The sequence below is a fragment of the Dipteris shenzhenensis genome, chromosome 32 (genome assembly GCF_047967505.1).
Source record: "Dipteris shenzhenensis isolate YYH24624 ecotype China chromosome 32, Dip_SZ_1.0, whole genome shotgun sequence".
NCBI classification, from domain to species: Eukaryota; Viridiplantae; Streptophyta; class Polypodiopsida; order Gleicheniales; family Dipteridaceae; genus Dipteris; species Dipteris shenzhenensis.
The window spans coordinates 27,668,654-27,683,050 of NC_141627.1; the positions used below are offsets into that span (position 1 = coordinate 27,668,654).

Below are 14,397 nucleotides of genomic sequence, written 5' to 3' on the forward strand. Positions count from 1 at the left end.
TAGTAGTTAGAATTAGGACAACTCATTTAAGCCTATACCAACTTCGGGAGCAAGGCTTAGCATAGGGAGCCTATCCAGCTTTGGGCAGGACCTTTGGACAATGATATTGGCACACACAATGAAATGATCTTCCATCTCATGCCTAAGGAACAGGAAGGCTCAGCGTCCTATACCATCTTGTTCTAACGACATCATGGACAATGGACCAAAATCCATGGAGACACTTGCACTTGCGAGCCAGAGTTTTGAGTTCTTCATGTGCGCTGGTAAACCGAGTGGACATTCAGCAAGGACATGCCCTACCAATGTTTTTGGATCATTTTTTGAGACGGTCATCTTATAACATTTTGGTCTAGTGACATCATGGTATAATAGACACTTGGGAGCAAGAGTCTTGAGTTCTTCATCTACCTTGGTTGATCTATGGGACATTGAGCAATGGACGTTCCTTGCCAGTTGGGGAAGGTTTGACCATAGGCGTTGTTTAGATGAAGTAAAATGGAAGGAAATGTGGAATACAATGGAGCTGGGAAGCAATGGAGTGTACTTGCAAATGGATAGAGTGAAAGGACAAGTGAGTGGCCATATAGGTCCAAGTACACCCTAGATGTCCCAGGTGGACTAAGTGTCCTCCCCAAATGTCTTAGGAGTCTCAAGAGCACCAAGTGTCCTGACTCGCCTACAAGGCCATACCAGGACTGAAGTGGCAACAAACCCCCCTCCATGGTATGGATGAAGTATCTTGGAAACATCTCAAGAATACTGGGAAACTAAATCATGGTTGCTTATTTTCATCCGTGATGGATATAGCAACCTATGATAGTATAGAGAAAGCAAAATCACGTAACAAAAGGTACCAAGTGTTAAACTTTTTGAAAAGCTTCAAACTCAGGTCGTGTACAGCCTTCATGAATAGATCTACAAAGTTATCCTACATCGGAACATAGGATAACTGTATGTCTCTAGCTGGCAGTTGCTCTCGAACATAGTGATAGTGATCCTCTATGTGCGTTGTATGCGCATGAACCACAAGACTACGCGCAATGGCCAGAGTACTCTGGTTGTACGTGTATATGGTAGTAGAAGATGTCTAGCTAGCATCAAGATTTGCGAGTAGCTTGTGGAGCCAGACATACTGTACAGTAGTTAAAGGCTGCTCTGTACTCAGCCTCACAATTAATTGTAGGTTGCCTCTTGGTGAACCAAGAAATACATGAAACAATTGCCACTATGTGACACTCTCATGTCGTAACAACCAGCCCAGCCACTGTCCATAAAAGCATGCATAACCAGTGAATTTTTGTCATTGTATAGGATCCCCAAATGCTGTGTGCCTTTCAAGTATCGGAAGACACGCTTCACTGCCTACCAATGTAGTGAACTGGGTTTGTGCATGAACCTACTTAACTGAGAAACTAGATCAGGCTGAGTGGAATTAGGCAGCCAACAGCCTACTGATAAAGAGTGGCATCAAATGGATCATTCCCATCCTTTGAGGAGAAATGGAAGCCAGGCTCCAAAGGTGTTGGAATTGGCTTACAATCATTGAACTGACGGCAATGTAAGAGCTTAGATTGGCTTATCGTAATGCCCCCCTCAAATTGAGTAAATTGGATGCTAAGATAATAATGCAACTGGCCCTTATTTGACATTGCAAAAGATGTCTGCAAATCAGCCTTGAAGGCTGCAATTTGCTCCGTAGATGGCCCAGTATAAGCTCTCAACCTCAAACCCAGAGGTTGGCTGACATAGACATCCTCAAGCAAATCACCATGAAGAAAGGCAGTCTTGATGTCAAGTTGATGGACCTCCAAATGCCTGTAAATGCAGTGGCAATGGCACACCGAATGGTAGTGATGTGTGATGTGGGAGCAAAGGTTTCCTCAAAGTCAATGCCTTGCTATTGAGCATAGCAGTTGGCAACAGGACATGCTTGTAGCAGTCGATGGTGCCATCAGCTTTTCGCTTCAACGTGTAAACCCACTTTGTGCCAAGGGCACACTTGCTAGGAGGCAAGTCACACAACTGCCAGGTGCCGTGTGCCATTCTTGTGAATGGAATCGATTCATCTTTAAAAGCATCCATCCACTCTCTGCTGTCAAAAGCATCCATATGGCATAAAGGTTCCTCAATGCAGGCTGTGGCAATCAAAGTGACATCCAAAAAATTGCCATTTATTTGTCTTTGTGCAGCTTTAGTGCTGGTAGCCAATGGTTGAGCCTGTTTGCTGTCCCTAAGGGTATCCAACAGCACCTGGAGACTGTTTTTTGTTGTCTCATGACCGCCCTCTCCTCTGCAACAACTGTTTGTAGCATGATCATCAAGCTGAAGCAAATCAGGCTAAACATGGGCATCATGAGGATAATGATAACTCCTCGACCCTGAAAGTTCTGATCTGAATCTCTATTAGTCTGAAAGACAGGCAGAAATGAATCAAACACATCTGAGGCATTTACAGAAGGCTGTTTTTTACAGTCCAGCAAAGGCAAATCTGACTAGGACTCTAGGCTATTTACCAGGCCCTCCTACAACTAGGTATTTCTTTGTCTATTCCTAATCTTTACCTAAGCTAGACTCACTATCTACGTGCGTATGATGTATTCACTATTCTAATCCCTTTTTCACCCCGAGGTAATTGACCTATAACTTAACATAACCTTTTCTCCCTATCTCACTCAATACGCCATCTGAACCAACATTCTTCTCTTGACTAATCCCATTGGTTAGCATTCTCATTGGGGGATTACTGGGTACGCATGTCATGACAATCCCTCTTTCTTAATTTTCTGTCCTCAGCTAATAGCTAAACAGAGTCAAATTTCTATCATAGGTAGTGTTAGTGGACTACATGCACATGTAGTCAATGAGAGTGTCCTAGAGTTCTATTATAAACCTTCTCTCTTTTCTTTGCCATCTTACCACTCATCTTCAAACTTCTAATGCAAAATTTATCCCTTAGGTTCATTTTATCTTATTCTCTCCTTTTAATAAATAATAATTAAATGGAAGGGCAAGAATACTTAGCTCATTAATGCCTTATCGTTGTCCTTGTTGTCTTTTTGTCTTTCCCATATTAATACTCCAATGTAGGTTGTCCAAATGTTGGGGATATTCATGCACAATTGTCAGTAACGTGCATAAGTGCTTTACTTTTAATTTAGCACTTTGAATCTCAGCTCTCAAAGGTTATAGTATGCCTATAGTAACTGCACATCCCTAAGAAAGCTCTCGTCTCATGAATGTTCTTGGGAGTATGCCACTTGGGCTGTTTTAGTCTTCTTGGGTTCCACCATGACCCCTTTGGTATAGGTATTTCTCTTGACAGACGGTTCAATAAGAGCACTCAAATGGTCTTCATTATTATTACCGTCCATCTTGTCCTAGGATGCCATTACAATTAACCGAATTGCAGAAATTCAAATGAGAGACTTAGAGCACAACAAGATTCTTAGTTTTGAGGTGCTCCCTTGTGCTGGCAAATGTCGATGTTGCCGTATCATCTTAAATCTCAATGTTTGATTTCTTTGACTCTAGCTCCCTTCAAATACTTTGTTAATGAAACTTTGCACATTCTCATGGTGCTCAGCTTGTAGCCAATTTGATCAATTTATCAATTTATCGCTTAAACTCACCACAAAGCTCGAATACATGTTTGATAGTTGCAAAAAAAGCCATTTTTGGCAGGAAATGGGTACAGCGAAATGGAAACGCCAAAAGAAACGTTTCCTAAAACATGCTTTTCCCCCTAAATCCCCAAAGGCTCCTTTTGACGCAATTTTTGCCGCCTGGCTCTGATTTTCGCCGTTTCTTGCCGTGTGCGCTACTGCTATCCATCCATCCTGCTCTCCATCCTCTCAAGTCTCCATCCCTCCATCCTTCTCCCTTCATCCTCTCCATCGTGCTCTCCATCTTCTCCATCTTGCAAGCTGTAGCCTGGCAGCCTCCTCTCCATCCCTCCATCCATTTAGGAATTAAGAATCATAGAAGCATGCATGATTGCTTCAAGTATAGATAATTGTATTATGTATGATTCGCACTCTATTGATAATTGTATTGTGTATAAAAAAATAAAAATTTATACATAAATTGTACCATATTGCCGTTTCTTTCGACGGGGACAGGAAACTCTGTTTCCCCGATTTCTCCCGTTTCCGTTTCGGCTGGCAACTATGTCTCTCCTCTCTCAATCGTCCGTCTCTACCATTCGATGAGTGGCTCATTGCCACTCTAATACCAGATGTGGTTCTCCTCTAAATCTTCTTGAAAACATGGAATGTTGTCCTACTGCAGATGACGATTCACCAAACACTGACACACCAAGTTGTTGATTTTGAAAATCAAACCATTGCTATTGCTCCTTCTGAGGGTTATTCACCATTGAGCATATTCAAAGACAAACAATGTGAAGAACTTGCTTTTTTGAAGTTGTTCTTCAGCAACCCATGAGCCTACAATCTTCCTGATCGAACTTTATACCAAGATATTGCGTCTTGGGAGCTAACCAATGTTGACCGTCGATTTACTTTTTTCATTGACAATCTTTTCTTCAAAACAATGAAAATCTTGGTTCAACAAGTTTTTTCATCATCATGGACTCTAGGGCTATTTTCCAGGCCCTTCTACAACATTCAAGCTGTAATAGCGCCCTCATGACCTCTAAATTGGGTACTTCTTTCCCTATTCCTAATATATACCTAAGTTAGACTCACTATCTACGTACTTAAGACGTATCCTAGGTGCTTTCAAAGCTGGTTACTAAGGTGGAATGCATGAAGATGGGATGTGACCACATGAGTGGCCACACCTCCTCAGGTGTGCCCTTTCGATTCTCCCTAAGACCTAGGTTAATCCTTAGACTTTAGGTACTAGAGTTTTCTAAGGTTCCTTGAACTCTCTCCCTACAGTTTAGTTATTTTCAATCCCTTTTTCACCCCTAGGTAATTGACCTACAACTTAACATAGCCTTCTTCCTACATATCTCACTCCATATGACTCAGATTCTAGAGCCATCTAAACAAACGTTCTTCTCTTGACTAATCCCATTGATTAGCATGCTCATTTGGGAACTATTGGGTACTTATGTCATGACAAGTGGCATGTTCAACAAAAACAACGTCTGTGTTGACAATAACCTTCCTCGTGCTAGGCTGATCCAATCTATAGCCTTTGTGGGTTGTAACCAATGAATATGCGCTTCACTGCTTTGTCCTCCAATTTCTGCCTCGTCTAAGTGGGAACATGTGCCAAACACTGAAATACCCACATATGTGAAATCATAGGTTCTGTCTTGTCCATGTTTCATAGGGAGTACCCCCCAAGAGATGCTGTTTGCATCGGTCTGCATACATCACTATGTACCAAGTGCAACTTCGTGGATGCTACAGTAGTCCCATCCTTGGGAAAGGAGAACTGATGCAATTTGCCTAGGAAGCAGCCCTCACAGACATGTTCTGAAAGTTTGTGCATGTGGAAGGTGTACCATGGAATGCATTTTGACTAGAATACCATAGTTGAGATGTCAACTCTTTTGTGCCCTAGGTGTGTATCAGAAATTACAGATTCAGTTGCTGCATTCGCCTCTATAACAGTCGAGTTGTCGTAAACATCAAGTGTTCTAGTAAGGACTATGCTTTATCATGCCTGAAGTCATACATTGCACAACTATAAGCATAAAAAATCACTCTATAGCAGATCTTTCTTTATACCTGGAACATATAAAACTTTCAAAAGAGTAACTGTATCTCCTGAGACTGAAGTGACTTCCACTTGACCAATCACTCTTGCGAGATAAGATGCGTTATTGGCACATAAACTATGCCCCCTTTAGGTGCATCTTCCATAGATTGAAGTAACTTTTTGCAGTTGGTAATGTGCTTGAAGCACCACCATCAAAGTACCAATCTGACATTGAATCAGCTATAGTTAAAGCTGCATTATGCTTAGAAAGATTGTAGTGGTATTTGACAACAAATACCCACCCATCATGAGAAATATTTGCTATGTCATGGCTGTGCTCACTTGTAGCAGCAGGAGCATCTGTAACTGCAAGTCCTTACTGCTGCTGCTTTTTCTCCGAAGCAATGTGCTTTCTACTCTGAAATGTCATGGCCTCCCTTCCTGCAATAGTTGCATCTCTTTGTCTTCTTGTGTGGAACTGACGGCATATTGCGGATCAATGCTGTACCTTCATGGGTAGAGGGGTCCCACATCGGACTTGACCATAGGCCGAGCCAAAGGCCTAACCTTGGGCCAAGCAACCAGCCAAAACTCGGTCTGGGTGAAAGGTCAGATGTGCTGGCGGCCAAAGCCAAACTTGGTCTACTTGTTGGCCAGCCAGGTCGATAGGGTGGACAAGTTGTGTGAAGCATGTACTTAGGGAAATTTTGTTGCATCATCCATCTTCGGTGTGCTGCCTACAGGGGGTCTATTTGAGCATCACTCCAGAGTTCTCTTTGTGCACATGAGTCTGTTGTATTGGTCCCTCTTGTAGCATCGTGAACATGCTTTTGCATTTGAGCAAATGGCTCTTTTTGATAAGCAAATAACTCACTTAGAATATGCAAGTCTCCACAAGCTAGCATGCTGAAGTGTTTATTCGAATTTTATGAAATTTAATCCTTGGATCCTAGATGTACATCGTTAACCATAGCAATTTGAGAAACTCAAAACAATAGGCACTCTGGCATCACAAGAGTATGTTCAATTTGGGATTTGTTGTTATGAATGGCCAGTGTCAATAAGACATGAATGGTTGGTAAGAATTCGTAGGAGGAGCTCCCTGTCTGCTGCTGCCCGCCCAGCCCCTACTCCCTAGCTGCCTGGCCGCGCAGGCCCCTTGGCAGCCCCCACTCCCTAGCTGCCTGGCCGCGCAGGCCCCCTGGCAGCACTTCGCTCCCTAGCTGCCTGGCCGCGCAGGCCCCTTGGCAGCGCCCAGCTCACAGGTCACCTACGCCCTGTTGCTTCGGCCACGCAGGCCTTTGGCCCTGCGCCCTGCTGCCTCGGTCGCGCAGGCCCCCTAGGCAGCGTCCTGCTCAGGTCGCTCCCCCACTCCAGCCTGAATTTCGCGGCCCCCCCCTTCAGCCTGCTGTCCTGGCCGCGCCAGGCTGCCTTTCAGGCCCTCTCCCTTGCTGATTGCCCGCCCCTCCCTTGCTTCAGGTTAGGCAGTTTCAGGGCCCTCTTCGGGACTGTTCGACTCGTTTCGGGGGAGCTGAGATCTTGGGCTGTTTCCAGGCATTGGTGGAGCTGTCTGCTTCAGCACTGAGCGACCTGTTTGCATCCCACGCAGGCTGAAGCTCGGAGCATTCTTTTTACAGGTTTCTTTGGGGTTTTACTTGTGGTTGGTTGCGACTTCTTGGTGGGTATTTTCAGCAGAGGTAGCTCCTCCCCTCAGGACAGCGTAAGTTGAGACAATGGAGGACATTAATGCCACTCCCGTCGCCGAACCTGAGGAGATTGAAGTCACAGTTTCTTTTCCTCCCGACATTGTGCAGATGATTGAGGTAGCAGAGGAGGGTTTTCGTTCGACACACATCATTGGCTTTCTACCCGGTAGAGGCCAACAGTTACGTGATTGGGTGTACACCAGCATGGCCTCTTTGGGTGTCTCAGTTACGGTTTTCCGATTGCTTGGCAGAGGGTACTTTTCTTTTGGCCTTCAGTCTGCAGAGCAGGCTCAAAGAGTATTTATGAGCTCACCGATTCAGTTTCATAGCAGAGTCATCCATTTGTGGCCTTGGCGGAAGCACTTCAGTTCTACTTCCTCTGGACCGAGACAGGTCTCCTTTTGGATCCTTTTCCTTGGACTTCCTGATGAGGTCAGCTCTTGTCGCAGAGCTGTGGAGCATATGGCTAGTGTGGCAGGTACAATCATCCCTTCAGGTGCTAGAATTTCCTATGCTCAGTCACTTACTGGCACAGGGGTTACGAGGGTCAGGCTCATTTCAGATGTCCCCCCTCCTCGACCTTTGCCTACTTTGATTTTGTACTCCACTGGAGATGGGGTCCAGAGAGGAGACTTTTTTGGGGGAGCCTCCAGTGCCAGGTACGAGCTCACAGTTGGCAGAGAGTTGAGACACATGTGCAGGAGACCCCGGAAAGGGGAGATACAGAGGACCATCAGGTCTTGACACTGTGCAAGAGATGGTAGCTTAGGGAGTTGAGACACACGTGTAGGAGACCCCGGAAAGGGGAGATGCAGAGGACCAGTCCTCACACTGTGTAGGAGACAGTAGCTCAGGATTTGATGACTCTTGACACCTCTACCCCGGAGGTTCATTTATTGGTTTCTGAGACAGTTATCCAGCAGGAGACTGCTCAGGCTGCGGACACGGTGATAGATGCCTCTTCACAGCAGTCCAGTGAGAGAGAGGTATTTCATGACACAGGTCAGAGTCACAGCCCGTCCCAGGATCTCACGTGCCTGTATGAGGTTCCCTCGAGACCTCTCTCTCTTCCCTGTCGCACAGTACGTTCTTTTGTTGCTATGAGGAGCGTCCTCTCAGACACCCCTCCCAGTACAGCCTCGTCCTCGCAGCTTTTCTCTCCTGGTTTATCCAGATCTTTTGTGAGTGCGGTCACAGATTTCGCTCAGTACCCAGACAGGCGTGAGGGTTGGGAGATCCTAGCAGATGAGATTGAGCAAGATTTTCAGTCACCCTTGCGTACAGGCACTTCGTGGCAGATTCTTCCTCTCCCTCTCACCTATTCCAGGTGTAGAGTTAGGACGGCTCAGCCTTTTTCAGCTCTTCTGACTCCTAGACTTGACCCCAGGATGGTTGACAGAGATCTGCCTGTTGAGTTTTGGTCCTTTTTGGCTCGAGGGGTCTCCACAGGCTCCCTCACTAGATTGGAACTTCTCCCGGTATTTTGTCGACGGTCAGAGGAGGTAGAGGAATACTTGGGATCTGTTACTCTATCCAGAGAGGGACACATTCTTCGTTTCTCTGCAGGCAGCTTTCGTTCTCGGGGGGAGCGAAAGCTGGTCAGCTGAGCTACTTGACAGCGAGATTGATAGACAACTTTTGAGCATGACTCAGTTTTCATCGGTTCACCGTATTGTCGGCTCGCAGATGGGTTATGTTTTATCTGACCATGCTCCAGTCCTATTACAGATTCTCCTTATCTCTCGATTGGAGAGCACAGGCTTTGTGAGAGTTCCGGACTTTGTTTTTCAGGACACAGAGTTCGTGGAACGGTTGAGAGAGGCTTGGTTGACAGAGGACACTCCTGAGGATCAGGGCTGGTTGATGTGGGTAGAGGGGGCTTTGGCTAGAGTCAGCATGGCCTGCCAGTTGAGGGCAAAAGAGGAGAAGGAAAGCTCAGAATCAGAGATCGGAACGCAAGCGCGGAGGTATCCAGACTTTAGAGATTGATTTAGAGCTTTCCTCATTCTCTTTTCATCAGAGGGCAGCTTTCAGAGGCTCAGGAGAGACTAGAGGAGATTCAGGGCAGGAGGGCCCAGTTCAGGTTTTACTCCCAGTAGACCTTCTGGATACAGAAGGGGGATAGATGCTCTAGAGAGTTCTTCAGGGCAGTGGGTCAGAGATACTCTTCGGACAGTCTTCGTAGACTTGTGGATGAGGCTGGGTCTCTTCAGATGGATCCTCATCGTCTTGTTGAGATCACTTCTGATTTCTATTCCACTCTTTACACCGCGGATCGAGTCACCGAGGAGATGATTAGAGCGAGAGAGGAGATTTGGAGTCATGTCCCCGAGATGGTCTCAGACAGGATGAGTCATGTTTTGGATAGCCCGCTATCACTCTTGGAGATCACAGATGCGTTACATGAGCTGCCCAGAGATAGATGCCCGGGGGAGGACGGTCTGTCGTCCCTTCTTTTTAGAGCTCTCTGGGATACGATTGGGCCTCATCTACTTTCTGCCTTTTCAGAGGCTCTCGATATCGGATAGAGGATCTTTGGGTGAGGCATTATGCACAGGTATGATTTGTCTCATCCCGAAAGGGGGAGACAAGACAGTCCTACGTAATTGGAGACCCATTACACTTTTAGGGACAGCCTATAAGATCCTAGCGAAGACCTTGGCCCTTCATTTAAAGCATATGCTGCCAGATATCATCAGAGCTACTCAGACAGGATTTGTCCAAGATAGGAGTATCTTGGATAATATCTTCACTTTTTGGGAGGCCACTCACTGGGCGAAGGAGAGTCAGCAGGAGATTGCAGTTCTCCTTCTGGATTTTGAGAAGGCCTATGACAGGGTGGACTGGGGTTTCTTGGAGGGCACTATGAGGAGGCTAGGCTTCAGTGATAGATGGATTTTATGGGTCTCCTCACTTTACTCTCACTCTTCTAGCAGGATGGTGGTCTGTGGGGGCAGAGGACCGGGCTTTCAGTTATCCAGATCGGTACGACAAGGATGCCCGCTTGCACCTTACCTTTTCCTTTTCGTAGTGGAGGCTATGGGATACTTTATGTAGGCTACTAGTCATGGCACTTTGGGCCTTCATCTGCCTATCTGGCAGGAGCAGGAGCTTCTGGACACTGAGTTTGCTGATGATACGGCACTAACAGTCAGAGGAGATGCATATAGTCTTGCTACTGCTGCGGATGCAATTGACAAGTTCTGCCTAGCCTCAGGGGGACTTGTCAATTGGAACAAATCAAAAGGCATCTGGACTGGAGCTCAGCAGGATACCCCAGCATGGGAGGAGACAGAGGCTTTGTATGGATACCCAGAGGCACCTCCACGAGATATCTAGGCTTCCAGGTTGGCATTGAGGTGTCCCCGACGCAACAGTTTGTCCCAGTTCTTGAGAGTATGCGGAGAAAGCTAGCCTACTGGAGTACGGCTAGACTCTCTTTGGCCGGAAGAGCGCTAGTACTCAACTAGGTTCTACTAGCGACTATGTGGTATGTTGCGTCATGTTGGTGCTTTCATGTTGACTCAATTCGTCAGGTGAGGAGATTGCTTCGGAACTTTCTGTGGAGTGGTGGGGATGGTTCTGGGATACTATCACTTTACCTTTCTCGCAGGGAGGACTTGGGGTTCTTGATCCGGAGATGCAGAGCAGAGCCCTTTTAGTCAAACTTCTTGTTAGAGCTTTGACTCCAGGAGATCAGCCGTGGAAGCAGTTCCTACTGCATGGGATTCACCAGTGCACCCCGGGAGCAGCAGGTCAGTGGGCAGGTAGAGTCAGTTGGATCTTCTTGACGGACCAGCATTCTCAGCCTTCCTCACCACTTGTGAAAAGGCTTGTTTAGATATGGGATCTTTTTCGACAGCACCTCATCAGAGCAGTTCCCTCCTCCAGAGAGGAAATTGCCCGACAACCACTTTACCATAACCCCCTAGTTCGGTACCAGGGATCTTCCCTTGGTACAGAACTTAGGACTCCCTTGGCCAGATGGCATGCTCAGGGGGTTGTGACAGTCGGAGATTGGTTTTTGGGAAGGTGTGGAGATGACAGAGGAGGTGATCAGAGATAGACATGGGCCACTTGGACAGATTGCTGCCACCAGATTACTGATCATGAGAGCTATTTCTTAGGAGTGGAGGGATGTACTTACAGATCCAGCCTATGTTGATCCCATTTCTACTTGGTCAGGTTGTTTTAGTGAGGTTGGGCTATGTATTGGAGTTCGCTTAGGACCGGCACCGTTTATTTATTTTGAGACGGACTCCTCTTACAGATTGTATCCCACTCAGCCCCTGGATCGTCAGGAGCTTCTTTGGCAGAGAGTCAGGGTCATTGGTTGCCTGGGTAAGGAATGGGCCACAGATCCTTCGAGGTTGACCATTGCAGAGGATATTAGATGGAGACTTTGGATTTTTCAGGGTCGACCTCTTGCAGAGCTTGACTGGGACCCAGGTGAGTGGGCATGGCCTGCTCCGGTGGCAGGCGTTCGTCCTCTTTCTTTCTTCCAGTACTCGACGAGGGCAGGTTACAGGCTTCAGCAGAGAGACTCTCATCACATTCCATCTGCCTCCGAGCATTGGCACGCACAGGGACTTACTGCAGTAGCTCTTGCTGAGCTACTGGACTCACTTTTGGGGCATCAGTAGAGCTAGGAAAGTCTCCTACTTTCTTTGGCTCACTATACATAGGGGCATACCTGTGGGTACTTGGCTCCAGTAGATGGGTAGACCCTCCTTGTGTATGCGTTGTCAGCTTGCGGAGGAATCTAGCAAGCATTGTTTATGGAGTTGCACCAGCTCTAGAGTGGTATGGACAGGTATCTTCAGGTTGTTCTCATATGTTACATCTGAGTCCTTTCTGATGACGTGGGGCGCTGCTCTTTGGGGGAGAGGATTTGGAGCCTTTGCTCTCTTTGAGTCAGAGCCAGGAGACCTCGGTTTCTTCATGCAGCATCGCCAGAGACGGGGTCCCACGGAGGCCAGCATCATGGAACCGCAGGAGCACTCTTTCACTGTCTATGTTATCACCATTGCTCTCTTTGCATAATTCCCCTTTCACTGTCTATGTTATCATCATTGCATGACACATGAAATTGGAGGTTTTCTCCTCTGCATATCATGACACATGCCTACTAATGTGCTCTTCCTCTTTTGCCCCCCGGCCCCGGGCCACCCCGCCCACGTTCTGAGCGGTCTTTGGTTCTCCAGGATTATATATATAAATTACAATGTTCTTGTAGGATTGATCTTTCCAAACATACTTTGTAACTGCCACGCATTGTTTCATCTTCTTCTAAATATCTAACTATTAAAGTCTATGATCAGCTGCCCTGCATTTGCATTCTCTGACTGCCATGACTGTTGCAACTTATTTTTTTAAACAGGTCAGATCACTCCGAATGACTGGGTCATGTGCTCTGAATCTTTGTGGAGTGGCATGTGGAAGACTTGACATTTTTTATGAACTTGGCTATGGGGGTCCTTGGTAATCAGTTCTGCCAGTCTGCAAATTCCTTCTGTATTTGTATCAGTTATAATTTCCATTCCCTACATCTCTCTCATGCCATTACTAAACTTGTTCAGGGATGTTGCTGCTGGGGTGATTATCGTTCGAGAAGCAGGTGGAAATATTTTTTCCCCGTAAGTTCCATGTTCAAATTGACTGGAGCTTCGCAAACCTTTTTTTGGGGTTTCATTTCCATTATACAAACTCAACTTTAGCTTGCTTTTTCAATCTGATTGTTGGACAGATCTGGAGATTCTTTTGATATTGTATCACAGCAAATTGCAGCTTCAAACTCATATCTAAAGGATAGTTTGGTCGAGGCCTTGAAGGAAAGTGAGGTGATTTGAAAATTATCTAAATAGGCATAACAGATGAAGGCATCCAAAACAGCACCGTCGGTATTTCCTTTGGAGGAAAAATTCAAGGTGTTACGGCAAATGTTTTGCTCGTGCAGTAAAGAACTGCCTTAAGTTAGTATTAAGAACCATGAAATTATTTTCTGTAATTGATCACTAGAAGGGGTTTTCAGGGTCCTTTCCATCCTCTTCAGCGGGCTATTTTATGTGAAGGTGATACCTTAATTTGAGATGTTCACAGGATGTTTTGAATGGCCGGCCGTCTACAATTGTATAAGACATTCTTTTTATTATATAATAATGGTGGATTACTAGTTTTATAGGGAAGAAACCCATTTATACCTTGAACTCCCTGGCCTTTTGTTCTACGTGAGAGATATTTACCGTGTAGATTGCCAATTTGTAAATATCAAAGGCTGCTCGTAGAATGGTGAACAGAATGTGGGTTTACAAGCTGAAATAGTAGGTAATAGTGTAAAATCATACATGTGAGTCATGACACTCGGGAAAGAAACCTCAACCACCTTTTTAAAGACCATGGCTTTCAAAATTATGCATAAATCCAATCGACATGCACATACTAGTATTATCAACTTTATAGATTCTAGAACCTAGAAATATGGGTCTAGTATTTTAAGCAAACATAAATGCATTGATATATTTCAAGATGTTTAAATACCATATTGGAGAGAGACATTGGCGAAATATCAAAATTTTTGAGATATGACAATGGTAGAGAGCAAAAGTGAAACAAATTAATATGTTTTTGCAAATATCATTTAATAAAAAGGTAGTTCTCATGCATAAGTAAAATAGTAGGATGAGTGCAAATAAACCCAAGATAAAGAATTGTAAAGACTTTATTAGAAGAAGCATGTGTACAAAAATGCATCAGAGATTAATAGACCCTTTTGAAGTCATGCATGTGTATGTCTTGATGTGGCTAAATTTGATTAGTGCCATCACCTATCTATCGACCGAAAAATGCACATAATGCAAGCAAACATTTGCTTGCACAAGGAATGTTATTTGCAAATCATAGTTCTATAAATAATTGTCTATGTTGCTAAAACAAACTACCATGTTTGCTTGCACAAGGAATGTTATTTGCAAATCATAGTTCTATAAATAATTGTCTATGTTGCTAAAACAAACTT

General features: G+C 45.3%; 1 protein-coding gene across 1 annotated transcript in view; it reads left to right on the forward strand.

Moving 5' to 3' along the window:
- The window catches only part of VTC4 (Inositol monophosphatase family protein), a 63,741-nt gene extending 50,044 nt beyond the window's left edge, over positions 1 to 13,697 (forward strand). Inside the window, exons 11-13 of the mRNA XM_087370688.1 lie at positions 12,763 to 12,863; positions 12,962 to 13,018; positions 13,129 to 13,697. Coding sequence (XP_087226814.1) covers positions 12,763 to 12,863; positions 12,962 to 13,018; positions 13,129 to 13,231 — 261 coding nt within the window. The 3' untranslated portion in view covers positions 13,232 to 13,697. The remainder of the gene's footprint in view (positions 1 to 12,762; positions 12,864 to 12,961; positions 13,019 to 13,128) is intronic.
- The last annotated feature ends 700 nt before the right edge of the window (positions 13,698 to 14,397 follow it).